The 21,990-nt window shown below is 44.5% G+C and overlaps 1 protein-coding gene across 1 annotated transcript in view; it reads left to right on the top strand.

Annotated features, from left to right (window-relative positions):
* PAK1IP1 (PAK1 interacting protein 1) overlaps positions 1–21,990 on the top strand; it is a 22,726-nt gene extending 736 nt beyond the window's left edge. Inside the window, exons 2-10 of the mRNA XM_060244229.1 lie at positions 4,942–5,110; positions 6,153–6,273; positions 6,750–6,824; positions 15,860–15,912; positions 19,143–19,288; positions 19,378–19,475; positions 20,245–20,347; positions 21,211–21,343; positions 21,785–21,990. Coding sequence (XP_060100212.1) covers positions 4,942–5,110; positions 6,153–6,273; positions 6,750–6,824; positions 15,860–15,912; positions 19,143–19,288; positions 19,378–19,475; positions 20,245–20,347; positions 21,211–21,343; positions 21,785–21,927 — 1,041 coding nt within the window. The 3' untranslated portion in view covers positions 21,928–21,990. The remainder of the gene's footprint in view (positions 1–4,941; positions 5,111–6,152; positions 6,274–6,749; positions 6,825–15,859; positions 15,913–19,142; positions 19,289–19,377; positions 19,476–20,244; positions 20,348–21,210; positions 21,344–21,784) is intronic.

Raw genomic sequence — 21,990 nt, 5'->3', positions numbered from 1 at the left:
GCCCTGCGCGTTAGTCTGAGGAGGGGCGGGAGAAGCGCCGACTTGGGAGGCCTGGATCGTCGCTGGGGCGGATGGCAGCGCGGCTGCCGCTGGCAATAAGTGGAGGGGAATGGTGTTTTTGAAAGAGACAACTCCCCCTTCCCCCCCATCATCCTCACAAGTTAAAAAGTAGCACGTACGGGAGAGGGCGTTCTATCCCAATAACGTTGTTGCTGTGCTAGTTTTCTACCTGTGGGGATTGTGTTAGTACAGGTGTTTAATTTTGCATTTAGTAGTTTAATATTGAGTTATTACAAATTGTTTTGTATTTGACAGCATATCTTCACAGATGAGTTTTCTATGGAATCTGAATGCTTATCTTATTTATTAAGCAGCTCTAGAATCCTACTATGTACCATTATCATCTGTGTTGTGTTTAGGCGGTCTTGTGTGTGTATATATATAAGTATTAATATTCTACTTTGCACTATTCTGTAACTTATTTCTGGTTATTAATCTTTAAAACAAAAGTACAGGGGTGGCCAAAGCTGGTTAACGTAAAAATCACATAGAATAAATGTCATGTTTGAGAGCTGCAAAATGTGAACATCGGGTGTTAGAGAGCCGCAAGAAGGAAGGCAAATGGATGGGGAAGAGAGAGATGGAAAGAAAGCAACTTTAAATGCATTTGTGGAAAACACACAGCGTCTGCAACATTTTTAGTCTAACAGCTGCAAATAGAATTCCTTTTCCAGGAGCTCTGCATGTATCTCTTAGGGACTGAGCCACAGTTTGTGTGGTACACATTCATCAAGCCACCAGCTGGCTTGGAGAAGTGAGAAATGCCTTCTCCAAACTGGCTGACGGGGTAGTGGGGGCTTCAAGAGCCACACAATATGTGTGAAAGAGCCAGATGTGGCTCCCGAGCTGCAGTTTGGCCATACCTGTGTTAGTGTTTTCAAAACAGTTGCCCTCATAAGTTGGGGTTTCCATATTTTGAAAAGCAAGAAAGCGGACGTATTTCCCGACTACTTCAAACAAGTGATCACAATGACAAATCTCATTTTAAATATCCCTACTATTTAAACGGTGATAATTTCTACTAACTAGGAATATCCCTGACCTTCCAACCTCAAAAGAGGACATTTTCATCATTTTTTTAAATAAAAAGTCCAAAAGAGGATGGACACCAAAGAAAAAGGACATGTCTTCTAAAAAGAGGGCATCTGGTAACCCTGTCATGAGTTCTATCAAGTGGTACTGTCTGTTTTACCTCATTTGGTTGCCTGTGTATTCCAAACCCAAGTGAGATGCAGTCCAGGTGCATGGCAGAATTACTACAGTTTGTTCATGCCTCTTGAAAGACCTAGCCAGAGCCCTGTGAGACCTGGAGTTTTAAATATGCACAGGCCATGGCAAGTGGTGATTTGGACAGTAAGAGCATGAATGCAGGTACAGCCTTTCTGGAGCTCCACAAGTCAGAAGTAGCTTGAGGGTACTTAACACACATACATGAATCTCTGACAGACAAGTACACCTGGATCAGTGTGGGTGGGGGGCTCAGTTTATTAGATGCATAAGAGAACAGGATTTTTGTGAGATGAAACATAATAAATCCCATTCAAGATCTGACTGGAAGGCTAAAACTGCAATGTGGGAGTAAGCCTGCAGTGGGACTTGGACCCAAATGGATCAGGGATCTGCTGGTAAGGAAGAACCCAGCCATGCAATGTTGCAAAACTCCAGCATCTTGTTTAAACTGGATGGCTATGTATATAATGGGAGCATGCCTACCTAGGCTACAAAGGCTAATGTTTCATGTGTAGATGCTGTGTGCAGAGTTATATGGTCTCCACCTGTGTTGCCTTTTGGCCTCGCCTCTGTAAACATGTATAGGCTCAAGCTGTTGCACAGACACAGCTTTTTAATTGTTTTGGACATGATGTCATTCAAAGTACTAATGACAGAATATTCTTAAGTTGCAGCCAATATTATTTATTTTATTTACTTATTATATTTGTGGTGCAGAAATTGTGTAATTTGATACTAACAATATGAAGAGACATTTAATAAGCAAAGGACTAGGACTACAGAATTCAGTCAACACTATGAAAAAAACCCCAAACATCCCTAGTGCAGAAAGACCAAAACCTGTGTTATATCCACTGGGGAGAAAATGTTAAATCAGTTTTCTTTTTTGTTTTAATCAAGGGTTACCTTTGACTCCTTTTCCACCATAAATCTAGGTGCCCTTGTTCTGACAGGGTTGGACACAGTTGTTCATGCACGATCTGTATTTTTGTACTTTGTTTTTCTATTTAACACACCCTGTTAATTTTATGCTAAGGTACTCTAAAGTCCTTTATTTTAAATTACAGTTCCCTTTTCAAAATTGCCTGTGTGAAGCAGACCTCATTAGAGCATGTTGGGTGAGATGTCATGACTCTTCCAAGTACATGAGAAGGTTTAAGCTTTGGAAAATGGGTTACGGGACATACTGTGCTACTAGGATTGCCAGGTGGGGCTGGAGAGCTGGTTTTACATAGGACTTTGTTTTGGTAGGAAAAGCCCAGCAGAAACTCATTTGCATACTAGGCCACACACCCCTGATGCCAAGTCAGCCAGAATTGTGTTCCTGTTTTTTAAAAAAGCCTTTGTATTACAATTGATTTCTACACTACAGAGATAGTTCCCTCTGGAGGAGACAGCCACTTCAGAGAGTGGCCTCTCTGATGGCATTGAGCTTTTGAGGTCCCTCCCCTGGCTCCACCTCAAATCTTCAGGTCTTTCCAACCGATAGCTGGAACCCAATGTACTTTTAGAGAAATGGGGAACACTTAGGAACCCAGGTGCAGCTTTGTCATAGGTCACTTTTTTTTAACCACCCTCTTGAACTAAAGATCTTTGCTGTAGGAAATAAAACGATCCATTCTAGTGCACAATGGTTTGTTTTTTCATGAGTGCCCTGTACACCAGTTATTTGTGTCAAAACAATTTTATTGATAACACATGGTAACAATATCAATTTAAATCCTCTTTTTCTCTATCCCATATGTTATTTTCTAATCCCCCCTCCCTCCATTACTTGACTCCCACTGAAATTATATACTTAAAATTAACTGTTAGGGGTACCCTTAACTATAAAAACTTTAAACTTAAAATCATATTCTACATTTTTCTAATACTTAATCATTATTAAAAAATTGTCCAATGTCCTTTTACATTCCATTCTTTTTCTACATAGCATCTAAACCTCTTCCACTCCTTTCTATACACTTCCAAATCATAGTCTCTTAAAATTCTTGTTAATTTGTCCATCTCACTCCATGATAAAACTTTAACAATCCAATCCCATTTTTCTGGTATTTTTTCCTGCTTCCATAACTGCGCATATAGTGTTCTAGCCGCTGAAAGCAAGTACCAGATCAAAGTTCTATCTTCTTTTGGAAATTTTTCCATCTGTAATCCCAACAGAAAAGTCTCTGCTGCTTTCTTCAACTCATATCCCAAGATCCTCCCTGTACACCAGTTATGATCAAAATAGAGTCAAAATGGTATAGTGTTTATATGCGTGGACTAGCCTCTGGGAGAAACAAGTACAAATCCCCATGTTGCTAGGAACAGTCAGTGGGTGATTTTGGGTTAGTCTGTTGGCGTATATGCAGGTATGCCCTGGACTTGCGAGGCTTAATAATAGAAAGCAACTGTGGCACTCTGACTTGCGCTAACAGTTTACATTTATTTACAAGTTTACAGTTATGCTGGTATACACTGACAAAGTTCTTTGCCAGACAACACGATTGAGAGCAGAGATGAACAGTGCAGTCTATTCACAGTTATATACATTGCAGCAATACAGAAGCACCAATCAGCACTCAGTGCTAAGTCATCTTGCATAGGCACAATACTCTGGACAGAACCGGTATGAACCAGATAAGGGAAGCTGTCATGAACTGTCACAGATCACTGGCATCTGACTCCAGCCTGATGTCTTACCAAGCAGCAAGCATATGCTGACATAGTCACACTCTCAGTGTAACCCAGGGGTGTCAAACATGCAGCATGGGGGCCGAATCAGGCCCCCAGAAGGTTCCTATCAGGCCCCTGAGCAACTGGCTCTTCTCTGCTTCCTTCCTCTCTTGCTTCCTTCTGTATCACAGCTTGCTTTGCCAGGTTTACTCAATTGTACAGGAACCTCAGAGCAAAACCTCTATTTTCTCCATTGGCTGAGGTTCCTCCATTGGGGAGGAAGGGGGAAAGGCAGAGCTTGTTTTCCATGCTCTCTCAGTTGCACAGCAGAGCTACTGAGCCAAGCCTCTCTCCCTGGGGAAGGAAGGAAAGAGCCAGAGCTTCCTTTGCCCAGTTCCCTGGATCCCATGGTAGAAATGCTAATAGTTTAAGCATGTTTTAAGATTTTTTTTTAAAAAAAAGTATTAGTGTGCCTGATGTTCATGAACATCTGATGTTCATGTCTTGCAGCTCTCAAACATCTGATGTTTATTCTATGTGGCTCTTACATTAAGCAAGTTTAGCCACCCTGGTCTACACCATGGGTCTCCAACATGGTGTCTGTGGGCGCTGTGATGCCCACCAGCCCCTTTCTTGGCACCACCAAGTGTTCCTAGGAAATAGGCAGGACCAGGTGGGCTTTTGCACAGCATTTTTTATGATGAACCATTGGAGATTTGATGGGCTGCGCAGATGTTTAAAAATATTGCTTTGGCAGAGCTGCTTCACAGTGGAGGAATCTTCATGGTGTGACTGAAGATAAGCTGTGGCAGCTGTTTTGTGGCTGGCTCTGCATACCACGTTGTGTTAGAATTCCAAAGATGCTTACAGGTTGAAAAGGGTTGTGGATCCCCAATCTACACCATTGCTTCCTGGCCAAAGGTGAGCTCTGGGCCAGTGGCACTCCTGCAGGGTTAAAATATTATGAAAGGTTTGTTTTGTTTTATGTTTTAGTTTCTGAACTGGGCAGTCTCTCCTGATTTCACCCACCACGCTCACAATGCTTCATTGTCAGCAATTGCTGTGAATGACACGTATGTCATCACTGGCAGCAGAGATGAAACTATACAAATCTACAACATGAAGAAGAGAGTAGAACATGGGGCCTTGCTGCAACACAATGGTGAGGTGGTCCTTCTTGAATTAGTTGACCATGATCCAGCTTATTATTATATATATGAAACTACTTGTGTGCATTTGAAACACCTCCGACTTTTCCATTTATTTCAAGTGGAGAAGGGAACCATTATTGCCAACCTCAGCTGCATTATTTTGTCTTATTAATACATACTTGTAACCTGCCTTTAGTCCCAGTGAGAATGGCAGACTATATAAATTCAAATAATAATTTCCATTAAAGCAAATGCAGGAGCCAGTTCAGAATGGAGCTCTTGTGTGCACACTGTGGAACTCTGTTTTTATTTATTTACAGTCCACGTTTCACACTGAAATTCAAGGCAGATTATATAGTTCAAGTCAATAAAGTCAACAGGATGAGACATCCAGGAAACTGCACAATGACTAGGATATGAATCTGAAATCAAGTAGGAATCTGAAACTGAGCTGAAACAAAGCATAAGCGTTAACATGACACATTAAACACTGCAGAAATTACATAGCAGGATCATGCATACAGCAACAGCCAGTGTATTGGCTGTAATTCAGCACATAGAATCTCCTTTTGGTGGGTGGACTCTTCTCTGGGAGAACCAGGTTTGATTCCCTACTCCTTCACAGGCAGCTGCTGATTTGACCTTGGGTCAGCCACAAGTTCTCTCAAAGCGGTTCTGCTCAAGTTCCACCTACCTCACAGGGTTTCTTCTGTGGGGAGGGGAAGGGAAAGGGGATTTGTAAGCAGCTCTGAGACTCCCTTGGTTAGCAAAGGATGGGGTATTAATCCAATCTCCTCCTCAATTATTTATTTCCAGTTCTTAATGAAGTATTCAGAAATAAACTCTGTGGGTTCCAGTGAAATTAACATAAGCAATATTTAGAATTTGCGAATCAAATTTTCTAAAGGTTAGTTAGTGTATGCACATTTGTGCACGCACACACAAGTACATAATCTGCTGTTGAACATAACTGAGCATTTTGAAAATACCTGATATATTTATCTTTGAAATGTCTGGAGTGTATTAAAGAGAGCTGATTGTTTTGATCTTCAGGCACCATCACCTGCTTGGAATTCTATGGCAGCACACACTTACTGAGTGGCGCTGAAGATGGCTTGATATGCATTTGGAACACCAAAAACTGGGAATGCCTGAAATCCATTAAAGCACACAAGTAAGTGTTATTTTCTTTTTAAAAATATATATATATCTGCACCACTTTTTCCAAATAAGCTGTAAGCATGTTTAATAATAAAATAATTGTAAAGAAAACAACAGAGAGACGGGCAAATCTTCCCAGGGAGAGCCAGTTTGGTGTAGTGGTGTAAGTGTGCAGACTCTTTTCTGGGAGAACCAGGTTTGATTCCCCACTGCTCCACTTGCAGCTGCTGGAATGGCCTTGGGTCAGCCATAGCTCTTGCAGAGCTGTCCTTGAAAGGGCAGCTTCTGTGAGAACTCTCTCAACCCCACCTACCTCACAGGGTGTCTGTTGTGGGGGAGGAAGGTAAAGGAGATTGTAAGCCACTGTGAGATTCAGTGTGAAGGGTAGAGTATAAATACAATATCATCTAATTTTTATTGTGAATGAACATGTTATTTGATGTGTCCATGGGAATCAATGATTATGACTAATGTTTCCCTTTTTGTTAGGGGACATACAACATCTCTTTCTGTTCATCCTTCTGGAAAGTTGGCTTTGTCAGTAGGAACAGACAAGACATTACGGTAAGTTTAACTGTAAGAATAGGGAAGTAAAATTACCTGTGTTTCTAAATCCCTAAAGTAATGAACAGAAAATTGCTTTAAAAATTATCTTGCATGTTCTTCAGGAAGTATTATTGTAGCAGAACTGACTTGCTTTGCCTTGCAGACCCGTTGGGTTGCCAACTCCCGGAGGGAGCTATTCTGCTTCCTTCCACTTAGGGTATTGCTGCTACCACTATCCTTGCGGGGGTTTCCTGATGGGAGGAACAAACTCCTGATCCCCTTCTCAACCTGACACTCCTCCTCTGGTCTCCTGTTACCCAGCGCCTCGTTAATACTGGGATCAAATTCCTTCTTTGGGGCTCCCTCCTGGAGGGTTGGCAACAGGTGCCTTGCACACTTGCCTCCCAATCTGAGCCCTCCTCTGGCAAATGAACAGCATGCCCAAGCAGTTGGAGAATTATGAGGTCCATAGAACACTGCCAGACCGATTTCCCACTCACCTTACGCTACTCTCACGTTCCTCTTCTCCGATTTCACACTATCTGCCCCGGGACTGCAAGTAATGCCAGCGTTTTCATGCGGCAAACAGAAACTGGTTTTTAGAGGTTTCTGTTTGCTGCACAAAAACACCGATGTTACTTGCAGCCCCAGGGCAGATAGTGTGAAATCAGAAGGAAGCCCTGCTGAGAAGAGGAGCGTGAGAGTGGCGTAAGGTGAGTGGGAAATCGGTGTCAGATTCTAAAGGTAATAATATTTATTCAAAAGCAAAAGTCTACATTTATACTTTTAACACAGAGCCAGATCAGCATGCTGGAAACAAAAGAAATTTGGAATAAACACATTCCTCTTTTCCCTCCTCTAACACATACTTTAGCTAGATGATGTGACCAGAGTTGGCATAAGTCTTAGAAAGTTGCAAGTTTGGTCTGTAGCCCTTTACATCACCAGGGAGAGCAGCAGCTTCCCAACAGACTGCATGGTCTCTCAAAATGGCCACCGCCCAGCCCGAGGTCTGCTCTTCTTGAGGGCCCAGCACTCTCCACACCATTTCTCCCTAGGCAGGGAATATTTCCCAATTCTCCTTCCCTCCTAAGAACTGGATACCTTTTTCTTAGAGCATTCTGGGAAGAAAAGCCTCAAAGCCCATCTGGAATTTCCTGTTTTCATCCTGCCTCTCTAGCAAATTACTTCCTCCTCTGTGATTGGGAAGGAGAGAGAGAAAGAAAGCAGTCTGCTGCCCTTGTGAGCTGTAAGCTGACTCTCTTCCACAAAAAAAGCCCCCAGCCCCTTTTTAAAATTAGCTCCAGCAAGGAGGGCCTCTCATCACAATTACAGTGTGGTATGATATATTTAATTGGAAGACATTATGGTTAATTGGCTAAATATAGTAGTAATTGTGAAGGCACAAAACCAGAGCTGAGGCATAATTAGAATCCATTTAAGCATCATGAATTTCTTCCAGGCCAGTTCTGGATATGTGGGTGACTTTGGAGCAACCCCCAGCTAGGCATGTCCTTTGCTTTGTCCTTCACCATTTGTTTAATACCATGCATGTCCATCTCTGCCTGCCCTTTCTTCCTCCGTATTCCCAGTTAGTAAAGGAGGAATATGCATGTTCATGTGCATGCGTGGTCTTTCCTGATTGCCAAAAGACTGAAAAATGTGGTAGAAGGCTGTAGAAAGGAAGGAATGCCAGGCAGGAATGATTTAGTCGCTCAGGGTCTCCAACCTTTTTGAGCCTGCGGGCACATTCGGAATTCTGACGCAGCACAATGGTTGCAGCAACAAAATGGCTGCCACAAAATGACTGCCGCAGGAGGTGGAGCCAGCCACTGAATGATTACCACAGCATAACTTCAGTAGCATGGTGAAGATCCTTGTGCTATGGTGGCAGCTGCTGTCATTTTTTTTTTAAAATTGCACAGCCAATCAGAAACATTGTTGGGCAAAAGCCTTACCTGGCCGTGCCCATGTTTCCCTGGAGGGCACCAGAAAATGTGTTGATGGCTGCAATGTAGGGTTATCAGGTCCCCTCGCCTGTCCACTGGGGTGATTGGGGGGGGCATTCCAGGGGTGGGTGGGGACATTGCATAGAGGAGTTTTGCCCACTAGCCAGGTGGTCCGCAGCGGAGAAGAGCCCCCAAAACTGGGAGAATACCCTGCTGAGACCTGGGGGCTGGCAACCCTAGGGCACCCCTGGGACATCTGCTGTAGCTGGTGACAGCCAGATACTCAGAAGATGGATACTCAGTGGACATGCATTACGGCTAGACTTTGGTCTTCCCTGTCTAGTGCGACTCATGAATGCTCACCCATTGCCCCCCAACCCCAAAAAGTATTCAATCTTCTTCGTGGTCTCTGTGCATCACACTGATGGGATATAGGCGCCTGCGCCGATCTCGATCGGTATTCTTGAAAGCTGCGGATTTCCGCGCCCCAGGCCCAGTGCGCATGCGCAGAAGCCCCACTGCGCATGCCCACAGGGACCGGAGCGGACATCCCGCCAGTTCTCTTCTGACCGCCGCTTGGATCGGTCGATCTCTCGCACGGTCGGTAGAAATCCTTTTCTTGGAAGTTGCTAGTTTTTGGATTTTGAACGTTATAGAACTTTACTTGGCATAGACCACACAACAGTCTTTTTAAAGACTAGGGAGGGAGAAGGCGAAAGAATTTTCCGAAACTTTTCCCTCAGTTTTCCCCCTTTTTCCCGCCTTTCACTCACCCCCCCCCCCCCGTATGGAAAAACGGTGGGGATTTTTCAAAAGGTGTAAGAACTGCGGTAGCAAGATCTCCCCCACAGACGGACACCTTCTTTGCCTTTTTTGCTTGGGAGAAACGCATATCCCCGACGCGTGTGTCCACTGCGCAAAATTTTCCCGCCAGACGAAAAAGAACCGCGCGGGTCGTTTAGCAGCGGCACTGATGGAGAAAGCACTGTCGCCTAAACGAACGTCGGCAGCGACGCACACCCCGTCGACATCGGAGTCGCTCGGCGCCGACAAGAGCACCTCCGACGCCGAACGCCCCACAAAATCGGGCTCGGCACTAAAGTCCGCCTCCTCCACTCCTGCAAAACGGCCAAGGGAGGAGAAGGGACTGCAGCCGGAAGCGAAGAAAAAGAAAAAATCGGACAAACATCGATCGTCCGCGACTTCGCTACCGACGTCACCATCGGGATCGACGGCGAGAGTACCGCCACTGAAGCTGTTCGCTTCCCCACGCCGCCGGTTAAGCCCCCCGGTGTTGGCATCGATGTCGACGCAGATCGCCATTTCATCCGACTCGGATCGCGACTTAGAGCTATCCCAGAGATCGGGAGCGGAGAGCAGCCCACTGGAGATACACACAGTGGAGGACACCGCTCAACCCCGAACGCCGATCAGGGAGCCATCAGTCAGTCCCGATCGTCGGCAAACCCAGCACCCCAAGGAAGATCGATCTACTACGCCGAGGGAGGACCGCGGGCGCGACCGTTCAAGAAGCCCTCGACACGCTCCCCGGTATCGGCATCGATCCAGAGATTCAGAGGAGAGATCTCGCAACAGGGATCGTTCTCCACCGAAACCACCTACAATGTCGTGGGATCAAAGACAGTGGCAGTACCTCTACGGGTCCTGCCCCATGCCTTCTATGTTCCCCTGGTTCCCTCCCAGACATCTGGATTGGGACCAACAATCGGAAGCATCTGTCAGATCCCGAACGTCATACCGACCTCGACACACACCGTCGGTGTCGAAACCACCGGACACAACGCCACCGAAAGAGCCGAAAACTACCCCACGATCTCGGAGCCCCGAGCGGAAGACTCCCGAGTCACCAAGGGCCCAAGAAACACCCAAGCATTCCTCGGAGCACTCAGGATCCAGAGAAGGCTCCCCAACATCCGGGGAAGACTCTCCCCGAGAGGAAATTTCTTCGCCGGAAGAGCCAGCTCCATCCAGCAAGGTAGGCGATGAGTTGCCCATATCTCCATCAGAGGACTTAAAATCATATGGAGATTTAATTAAAAGGATGGCACACACTCTATCGCTACCGACGGTCCAACCCAAGCCGGTGGTTACCGATAACGTGTTCGATGTCGTGCAATTGGATACCTCGACGGCCATAGCTTTACCGCTTACTACGGTGATGCTACACACGACAAAAGCATCGTGGGACAAGCCAGCCTCAACACCAATAGGCTCCCGAAGACTCGACCACATGTATCGAGTCCAGGAATCCACAGCCGAGTTTTTGTTTACCCACCCGAAGCCAAACTCGGTGGTGGTGGCGTCCTCGTCAAAGGCCAGAAAGACACATGCTTCTCCTCCAGACAAGGAGGGAAAGAAGTTGGACAATTTAGGCAGAAAAATTTATACGGCAGGCTCGCTGGGAATAAAGGTGGCAAATTATGGCGCGTGCATGGGCCGCTACCAATACGCCCTATGGGATCAGTTATCAACACTTCCGGACCTGTCAGAACAAGCCAAACAGGCACTCAAGAAAATTCAAAGGGAAGGCATAGCACTAGCTAAGCAGCAAATTAATTCGGCTAAACATGCAGGTGACATCTCAGCAAAAACACTCACCTCAGCTATCACCTTAAGATGCCACTCTTGGTTGAGGTCGACGGCACTCCAGCCGGATACACAATCCTGCATCGAAGATCTTCCCTTTGACGGAAGTGGGCTATTCAGCTCCACCACAGACACCATATTGCAAGAGATGGACAAAAGCATCAAAACATCTCGCAATTTGGGGGTTCCCATGTCATCTAGAACCCAGGGGAAACGCTCCTGGAACAAACCTTGGAGTAAGAAGCCATTCTCCAAGCAACCCACCGATCAACAATGGAGGCCCAAAGGTTCCTCAACCTACTCCAAGCCGCCGTACAACCCGAAAACGAAGTACTCACCTAATTCGTCACAGCCATCCAGACAAAAGGGGAATAGACCGTCCAAACAGGGTCTTTGACTGCCCTTCCCCCTGTTTTGCCCCCTACCTTTCGGACTCACACCATACCAGACTTTTCCCATACTCTCCGGCATGGTCCACAATCACTACGGACAAATGGGTTCTGTCGATAATCCGCGAGGGTTATCAAATAGAATTCAGAGAAAACCCCACAGTTCCCACTGTCATTCACACCAGAGCATCTCTCACTCTACAGGAAGAGGTCCAATCGCTTCTCCAAAAAGATGCGATAGAGAAGGTGCCAACCAACCAAGAGGGGCGAGGGTTTTACTCCCGTTATTTCACCATCCCCAAAAAGGATGGAGGCCTTCGACCCATCATGGACTTACGAGGCCTAAACAATTTCATACAAAACCACAAATTCAGAATGGTCTCCCTACAGAACATCCTACCCCTACTGAACCAAGGGGATTGGATGGCCACACTAGACCTGCAAGATGCCTACTTCCATGTGACCATACATCAGGGCCACAGAAAGTTCCTCAGATTCACAATTGGAGACTCCCACTACCAATACAAAGCTTTGCCCTTTGGCCTCTCTACGGCACCGAGAGTTTTTACAAAGATCATGGTGGTGGTGGCTGCTCATCTGCGTCTACAGGGATCACTGTCTTTCCCTATATAGACGACTGGCTGCTGGTAGCGAGTTCGGAAATACTTTTAGCACGGCACGTAGAAGTCACCTTAGCCCTTCTGCAAAAATTAGTCCTACAGGTCAACCTAAAGAAATCGGCGTTGCAGCCCTCCCAGAGGGTGCAATTCATAGGGGCCATATTGGACTCAAAAGCCTGCAGGGCTTTCCTGCCGACACAAAGGGCGGAAGACATCATATCTCTAATACACGTGTTCCTGACCAACCCTACAGTCACGGCGTTCCAAATTCAACGCCTCCTGGGCTTGATGGCAGCGACCACGGCAGTACTGAGATTCACCAGATTCCACATGAGGACACTGCAGCTGTGGTTCCTACGTGTGTTCAACTGCCAAACAGACCCCCCTTCACGCCAACTGACGGTCCCACCGTCGGTGCTCTGGACCCTGCCCTGGTGGCAGGAGAGACAGAACCTCCTCCAGGGAGCCCCGTTCCACAGGCAGACTCCCACGCTGACTATAACCACGGATGCATCCCTGTGGGGCTGGGGTGCACACGCGAACGACATGTGTGTGGGGGGCAAATGGCCTCAGGATCTTCTGCGTTACCACATCAACTTCCTGGAGCTGCTGGCCATACATCATGCCGTCCTCTCCTTCAAACACCTGATTACGGGGAGAACGGTAGCGATCTTGACAGACAACACCACTGCCCTCTCTTATGTGAACAGACAAGGCGGCACGGTTTCAAGGAAACTGTGCTTTCTAGCCCTAAGGATTTGGGAAATCTGCAGAGAATTGGACACAACTCTAGTAGCCACACATCTGCCAGGCAATCTGAACACCTGTGCGGATTACCTCAGTCGAGGGGGGGCCTCTCTCCACGAATGGGAACTCAATTGGGAGTTCCTTCGGCCGGTGTTCCAGAAATGGGGCACACCGGAAGTGGACGTGTTTGCCACACGCAGCACCTCAAAATGCGAAAAATTTTGCTGCAGAGGGGGGGCGGACCCCCTATCGTTGGGAGACGGGTTACTGATCCCATGGTCCCGCCGGCACGTGTACCTCTTCCCACCGATCCCACTGATCACGAGGGTGGTTCACAAGATTCATTTGGAACGCCCCAAGGGGATTCTCATCACACCATGGTGGCCCAGACAACAATGGTTCTCCCCGATACTGCGGCTGTCTCACGGGAGGTTCCACCAATTTCCAGTGAGCACAGACCTTCTACTATCTCACGACGGCAGGGTGATTCACCACGATGTACCCCACCTGAAACTCACAGCTTGGCGGCTGGAGTGACGAGATTGTCGGACAGAGCCCTTGACGTCATGCTGAATAGTAGAAAGTTATCCACGAGAAAATCGTATCAGTATAAATGGACAAGGTTTGCCCAATTTGTTAACAAGGCTAATAAAGAACCAAGGACAGCAGGCCTGCCACTAATATTAGACTTTTTGCTTTCACTAATGGACAAGGGACTAACGGTGTCATCGGTGAGGGTATACCTGGCAGCTATATCGGCTAACCATGAACAATTGGGAGGCCATTCGGTATTTTCTCACCCTGATACTAAACGGTTCTTAAAGGGCTTAGCAAGATTGTACCTTACGGTACGTGACCCAGCCCCGGCCTGGGACCTCCCAGCAGTGTTGCAGGCGTTAACGGGAAAACCCTTCGAACCAATGGCGACATGTTCCTTGCAATTACTGTCTTGGAAAACAGCCTTTCTAGTGGCCGTTACCTCAGCCCGCAGGGTCGGTGAACTGGCAGCGTTGCGCTGCGATGACCCATACTTGAAATTCAGCGCGGAAGGAGTGAGGCTGCGCCCGGATGTAACCTTCCTTCCGAAAGTGACATCTGCCTTTCACCTGAATGCAGAAATATGCTTACCCGTGTACTTTCCAAACCCAAGTTCAGACTGGGAGAGGAAACTTCACACTCTAGATGTAAAAAGGGCACTCTCGTTCTACTTACATAGAGTGAGGCCTGGACGTAAGGACACTAGACTTTTTGTCTCATATTCCACAACATCTCAAGGTGTAAGAGTATCGTCACAGCGGATCTCCAAATGGATAACTGAGACGATAAAACTATGCTACTTGTTAAACAAGAGGCCCCTGCCAAGACAGATTAGAGCTCATTCCACTAGAGCCCTAGCGACATCGGCAGCCTTTATGAGAGGAATCCCACTGAAGGACATTTGTGATGCGGCCACTTGGTCCTCCCCGCATACGTTTGTAAACCATTATGCGTTGGACCTGGACTGGCGTAGACGCTCATCAGTGGACCGTGCGGTGCTTCAAGAGGCTTCTCGATGATGGACCGTTGCACCCTCCTCCAGGTAGGACTCTGCTTGCTAATCTCCCATCAGTGTGATGCACAGAGACCACGAAGAAGATGAACAGGTTGCTTACCTGTAACTGATGATCTTCGAGTGGTCATCTGTGCAGTCACACTACCCGCCCTCCTTCCCCTCCGCTGCCGGTCCATCTCTAAGGGCTTACGCAGCGGTCAGAAGGAACTGGCGGGATGTCCGCTCCGGTCCCTGTGGGCATGCGCAGTGGGGCTTCTGCGCATGCGCACTGGGCCTGGGGCGCGGAAATCCGCAGCTTTCAAGAATACCGATCGAGATCGGCGCAGGCGCCTATATCCCATCAGTGTGACTGCACAGATGACCACTCGAAGATCATCAGTTACAGGTAAGCAACCTGTTCTTCTAAGTACTGTGATTAAAAAGAAATACATTGTGTAAGGCAAATATATTTTCATGTGTTATCCAGCTATGGAGGTTAAAATCTAAGGCTGCAAAATTCAAAATGAAATCTCGAATTTTGTTAAGAGAAACAGTGGACAAACAGCGTTTTAAGAGAAGATGGTGTTTCAGAGGTTATGGCGCTATGTAATCACATAATTAAAAAAAACCAACCATAACAATCAGCTCTTTCTACTTTGTAAATCAGGACATTAACACCACAGGGGATATTTTGGGCAGAGGTGAAGAACAAAACAGTATATTCTAGGCATTTCAGCTATTGTTGTCTTTGAGGCTAAACTGGAACATATCAGCAGAATTAATCTTTAACAAGAAAGGGGGCCACCAAGGGGGAGGGAGGAATCTGAATTTTATTCTTCCCCTTCCTCTTGCTCCCCCTCCCCCGATCACCATTTCTGCATCCTTCTCTTTGTCCTGCCCACTTCCAAAACCCCACATCAGCACACATTGGCATGCACTGTGTCTGGTACAATGCCAACTGAACCCCAGCCAAGTTGTGTTCTTACTGTTCTTTATCTATGTAAACATTGAGACTAACTGGGAGGGGGAAGGAATCCACCTTTTTTATTTTATAGTTATAGATTTATTTATTTTTTTGCAGCTCTTGGAGTTTTCTGGATTTTCAGAGCCCTAAATGATAGCCACAGCCCATATTTCTTAAATTGTTGATCTTTAAAGAATTAGGCTCTTATAGATGTCTATTTTGCCTCTTTCTTCTTCCTTTTTTTAGGACATGGAACCTTGTAGAAGGAAGATCAGCTTTTGTAAAAAATCTAAAACAAAGTAAGTGTATTGGTTTTGCTTTACTATATTGATCAAAATATTGATATTATATGCATTTCAGGAGAGAACAAAGTATATATTAGAGAAGTCTGTCACATCAGTAAGAGATGCATAAATTATAAAAGTCTGTCACATCAGTAAGTGAGAGACTGCAATTACTGTTGTTATATTTATAATGCAGGTGCAAACAGTGAAAATCTCTGCCAAAAAGTTTACTAGACAGCTCTTCACTAATGCCAACATGTCCAGGAAAATGCTGTTATAAATAATTAGCCTTCTAATTTAGCAATATTCCTGGGTGAGATATCATTTTATTCCTAGACCATACTTCTCTTCTGAGTCCTGCACAAAGTCTCCACCAACCTCTGATTAAATCCTTTGTTGTTCCTGGTCTCCCATGCCCAACCTGTTGCTGCATCTCTTGGCGCAACACTGGTGGAGGCATCTCATGTTTCTTCCCCCCATTATAGCTAGGACTGGTGCTTCTGTTCAGGGTGTTCCTGGCAATGATATGCTTCTTTAGTGGCTGCATTTGTGATGAATGTGCTCTAGGCACAAAGTTTAATTAAAAAAAGAAAAAAACAAAAACTGCAATCAGGAATGAAAAACACATTCTTTTAAAATGAAAGCTGAGATCAGATGCATTCACCAGCCGGATATAATCTTCGTTTATGTGGGAGATGGCTGGTAAATCTTTCAGTCTTGTTCATTCTTTACCTGGGCAAGCATTGTCACCGTTACAAAAATAAAGGCTATCTTGGAGAAGGTCAGTGTATTTTCTGGATGATGCTTTGGATCCAGGAGCTCTTGCACAAGCAAAAACAAAGCAACAACAACAAAACTTCGCAGTAGCAGTCAAACACTGTATCCCCACTTGCATCCTGTTTGCACAAGAACATAAGAAAAGCTTGCCTGGTCCATATCTTGTCTCATATAGTGGTCAGCCAGTTAATCTGGAGGACCAACAACAAATTGCAGAGGCAGAGACCTTCCCTTGATGTAACCTCCTGGTACTGATATTCCAAGGTTTCCTGCCTCTGATGGCGGAGGTTCCCTGTAGTCACCGTGGCTAGTAGCCACTTTACACCTGTCCTTCATGAATCTGTCTAATCCTCTTTTAAAGCCCATGACTATCACTGCATCTGACAATGAATTCCACATTTTAACCACTCGTGTGAAGAAGTGTTTCCTTTTGTCTGTCCTGAATATCAATGCAATATTGAGTTCTAGTATTTGGAGAGATGGAGAAAAAGTTTCCTCTGTCAACTCTTTCTACCCTGTGCATAATTTTATAAACTTCTGTCGCAGGGGTGTCAAACATACAGCATGTGGGCTGGAAGTGGCCCATCCAGACTTCTTATCCGGCCCATGAGCAACCTGGTCGTTACCTTTATTGCCAGATGACTGAGGCTGTGCATTATGGCCCTGTATACCGTCCCAGTAACGGGTGGTGGAAGTGGGAGGGTGGGCATCAGGGAGATACTTTAAGGAAGTACTGCAAGAGTGTTAATGTTTTCAGCATGTTTGTATTTTGAGTTTTAAAAATATAATTAATTAGGTTTGCCTGTGTCCATTTTATGGCACACATGGCTCGACCCAACAAAGTGCCATTTATGTGAGATCCAGCCCTCATAACAAATGAGTTCCACGCCTCTGTTCTGTCATGTCTTTTCCCCCCTTTAGTTGTAGCTTCTTCACTGAAAAGTCTCAGACTGCAGCCTTTTCTCATAGGAAAAGTGCTCCAGCCCCTTAATCATTTAGGTTGCCCTAGCTCCAGTACTGATCCTTACAGGACCCCACTGTTTACTTCCCTCCATTGGAAGAAGTGTCCATTTATTCTACCTGACAACCAATTTCTGGGTCCTATGATATATAACAGGGGTGGCCAGCTGTAGCTCTCCAGACGTTTTTTGCCTACAACTCCCATCAGCCCCAGCCAGCATGGCCAATGGCTGGGGCTGATGGAAGTTGTAGGCAAAAAAACATCTGGAGAGCTACCGTTGGCCACCCCTGATATATAAGGAAGAAAGCACTTGGTGTTCAACATATTGCGCAAGCAGAACCCCACTAAATTCTGGTACATTTCCCGTTGTGTATCCCTGATTCTGAGCAAATGTATATATAGCAGGGGTGGCCAACGGTAGCTCTCCAGATTTTTTTTTTTTGCCTACAACTCCCATCAGTCCCAGCCAGCATGGCCAATGGCTGGGGCTGATGGGAGTTGTAGGCAAAAAATATCTGGAGAGCTACCATCGGCCACCCCTGATATATAGAATTCCAGTTTGGTGTAGTGGTTAAGTGCACGGACTCTTATCTGGGAGAACCTGAGGTTGATTCCCCACTCCTTCACTTGCACCTGCTGGAATGGCCTTGGGCCAGCCATAGCTTTCACAGGAGTTGTCCTTAAAAGGGCAGCTGCTGTAGAAAGCTCTCTCAGCCCACAGGGTGTCTGTTGTGGTGGTGGTGGGGAAGGTAGAGGAGATTGTGACTGCTCTGAGATTTAGAGTATAGGGCGGGATATAAATCCAATATCTTCTTCGTCTACATTGCCATAATTAAACCTAATGTAAAAGATAAAAACAATGTGTAACATAAGTTCATTTCTGAGTCTTCCTGACGCTTCAAGCCATGGTAGGTTCACACATACCCTTGTTTCTTCTTCCTCCCCTTCATATGGTTGGATTCTCTCCCTTACTTTCTGTCAACAAACTTTTTGTTAGCTATTGAATGCAAACTCAGCAAACTGTTTTGTGTCATAGTTTGCTTGGTTCACATGTTTGCCAAGGAGAAGGAAGTAAAGGAGAATCAAAGCCTAGGAGGGAAAGAGCCCGTGAGCCAGAGGCTCAGATACAAACCTTCAAACTGTGATCTCCCTCCCTTTATATGTGAACCAAATCAGACTTGAGTGTATTAAATTTTGCCTTGTGTGAATCATTACTTGCAAAACATCAAGTATATAGAGGAAAAATTTGATTGAGATATGCATTCTATCATGTTTAAGTCCTGTCATGAATAAAACTGACAAAGTTAAATATCTTTGAAAGGCACCTCAGATTAAACATATGGGTTTTTTGGGGGGAGAGACAGTAAAAATCGTTGCATTTAGGAGTTATTAAAAATAATTCAGACATTTAGAATAGCCTCTCTGCTCCGCAGTAAGTGGTTGTTTTGTTCTTATGTTAAAATATTCCATTTACAAATCCAATCTCTTTTCCCCTCTTATAACTTAGATGCACATCTTGTTAAATGGTCTCCTAGTGGAGAATCGTATGTGGTGGTTACAGCTAATAAACTGGATATATACCAACTTGCAACCGCTTCTGTCTCTGGCACCATTGTTTCAGAAAAGAGAGTGTCTTCAGTATCATTTATTGGAGTAAGTGCAAAACAAAGCTGAAATAGCAAAAGCATTAAAAATAAATACCCTTTCATCTCTGACTTTTCCTTCATTACTCTTTCTTAAAGGAGAACATACTTATTGTTGCTGGAGATGACGAATTCATACGGTTATTTGACTGTTTATCACAGGAATGTATCCGAACATTTAAAGCTCATGAAAACAGGTACTTTTTGTTTACCGTAGAAAAGGCAAGGTGTTAGATATGTTTTGGCTTGATGTTTTAAGTAACTACTTAAATTTTCTTTGGGCCCTTGCTCAACTTTTTATAATGGAAATGTCAGTGTTCAGCACTTGAAAATGTAAACTGATTTCAGTGTGAGACAGTTTTCATTTTAAATAGGCATGAAAACATGGTTAACTGTATCTTTTGTTCCTCTTTAGCGGGGCTTTTTTTGTAGCAGGAACTCCTTTGGATATTAGGCGACACACTCCTGATGTAGCCAATCCTCCAAGAGCTTCCAGGGCCTACTGTAAGCTCCAGGAGGATTGACTACATCAGGGGTGTGTCGCCTAATATGCAAAGGAGTTCCTGCTACAACCCCCCCTCTGCTCTTTAGTATATAAAATGTAGCATGTATATTATCTATAAACTGAGTATTATGACAAGTTGTTGGTGATGGAAAGTGCCACCAAGTGACAGCTGACATGGACCTTGTAGGGTTTTCAAGGCAAGAGACATTTAGAGGTGGTTTGCCTTTGCTTGCTTCTGAGTCACAACCTTGGATGATGGTCTCCCACCCAAATACTAACCAGGGCTGAACTTGATTAGCTTCCAAGTTCTAAATGGATCAGCCTAGCCTGTGAGAAGTCACCAAACAGCTATTTTGAAACCATAACTGGAATATTGACCCATTCTTTTTCTTCTTGGTGATATTTTTTTGAAATTCTTGCTCAGTTTGATGTAGTATTAAATGTCCTTTGTTATGCCATAGGATAAAAGAGATCTACTGTTTTGATGCAACAGAAGAGTCACATGTTATGGCGACTGTGTCGAGTGATGGATACATTAGGATGTGGAATTTTGAACCTGAATATGTTGGTATATTATTGACCTAACTGCTTCATCCATGGAATACCAGTTAATTCTAAGAATAGCTCTTGGTCCTGGTTAAGCAATTTCAGTGGCAATTTGATTCATGCTGTTTTGGGAGGGAACCCACTTACATCAATAGGATTTTCCTGCTAAACATGGGTGCTTATATTTCCTCATTGTATTATTTGTGCTTATTGATTTGTGGTACTTTGCCTTTTAAGAAGCACCAATTTTGCCCCTAATAGTTTAAAGACACGCCGAGAGATCCATGGCCAGATCTCTTAACATCCCAATTATTAAACTTTAAATTTATTATTTAATGAATTTTATTTACATTATTTATAGCCTGCTTTTCTCCTTGAGACTCAAAATGAATTACGCAATGGGAATCAGTGCTATCAAAAGAATAAGACATCAGATAAGCAAACTAATAAGACTAATGTTAAAGAAATCTGAAAATAAAGCATAAGACATGACACAGGGGTGGCCAAACTGTGGCTTGAGAGCCATGTGGCTCTTTCATACATATTGTATGGCTCTCAAAGCCCCCACTGCCCTGTTGGCTGGCTTGGAGAATTCATATAAGTTGCTTTCTTTCCCCCTCCCCAATCTATTTTCCTTCCTTCCCTTTCAGCTCTCACACACCTGATGTTTATTCCATGTGGCTCTTGTGTTAAGCAAGTTTGGCCACCCCTAAACATGTTCACAATGCTAAAATGTGGTATTACATAGGTAGGTAACAATGTAGTGAGAGGAAGACAATATACATTGGCAAACGGATAACGTTGCAGAGAGGGTTCTTGTGGTACTCTGTGCTGCAGGAAAACATAATTACTTTATCTGTAATTTATTTTATCTTTTTCAGATTGATAAGAGGGCACCCTTTTTGCTATGTGAAGTCAATACCAAAGCCAGGCTTACTTGCGTTGCAGTCTGGCTCAAAAGCAATTCAGAAGCTAAAAAGACCTCTGATGAAGCTGAAACATCTTCATCTCAAGGTACTATTAAATTTTCTTGGCGTTCTGTTAACTTTCAGTTGTACGTAATGCATGGATGAGATGTTTAAAAGATCCTTTTTAAGCATAAAACCATAACCATATTAGCAGTATAGAAGGTGAAATATAACTGGTTCCTTTCTGGCATAAAATAGGGATTGCATTATTTTCTGAGATGGGTGGTTTTCTGCCTTGTCCAAGTTCCGCTTAAGAATTCTATGGAGATAAGAAGTACATAAACCGATTATGATATTTAAGTGTTGATTTAGACAAATGTGTCAAGGCAGGCTGAAATAAGTCCAATACAAATGAAAAATTGAAATAAACATTTAAAAATGAATTTTATGTTGAAATACAGGAGGAATTATGTTTTGTAGATCAGATAGAAAAGTTGATTTATTACACTTCTAAGTTTATGTATTAATAACGTCATTTTTTTTCCAGTAAGTGAAGAACCACCAATCAAGAAAATATGCGGAACCAACAGTGGTAAGACGGCAGAGAGAGATAGTCAAGAAGCTTCCAAGAAAAGAAAATCCACAAATGTGCAGCAAAAGAAGAAAAAGATATTGCAGAGATTGAAATGAATGAGTTTTCATTACATTTGGTATTATGAACATACAATAAATTATCATTAACCATGTTTTCCA

The sequence above is a fragment of the Heteronotia binoei genome, chromosome 7 (genome assembly GCF_032191835.1).
Source record: "Heteronotia binoei isolate CCM8104 ecotype False Entrance Well chromosome 7, APGP_CSIRO_Hbin_v1, whole genome shotgun sequence".
Classification (NCBI taxonomy): domain Eukaryota; kingdom Metazoa; phylum Chordata; class Lepidosauria; order Squamata; family Gekkonidae; genus Heteronotia; species Heteronotia binoei.
This window is presented reverse-complemented; position numbering and strand designations above follow the sequence as displayed.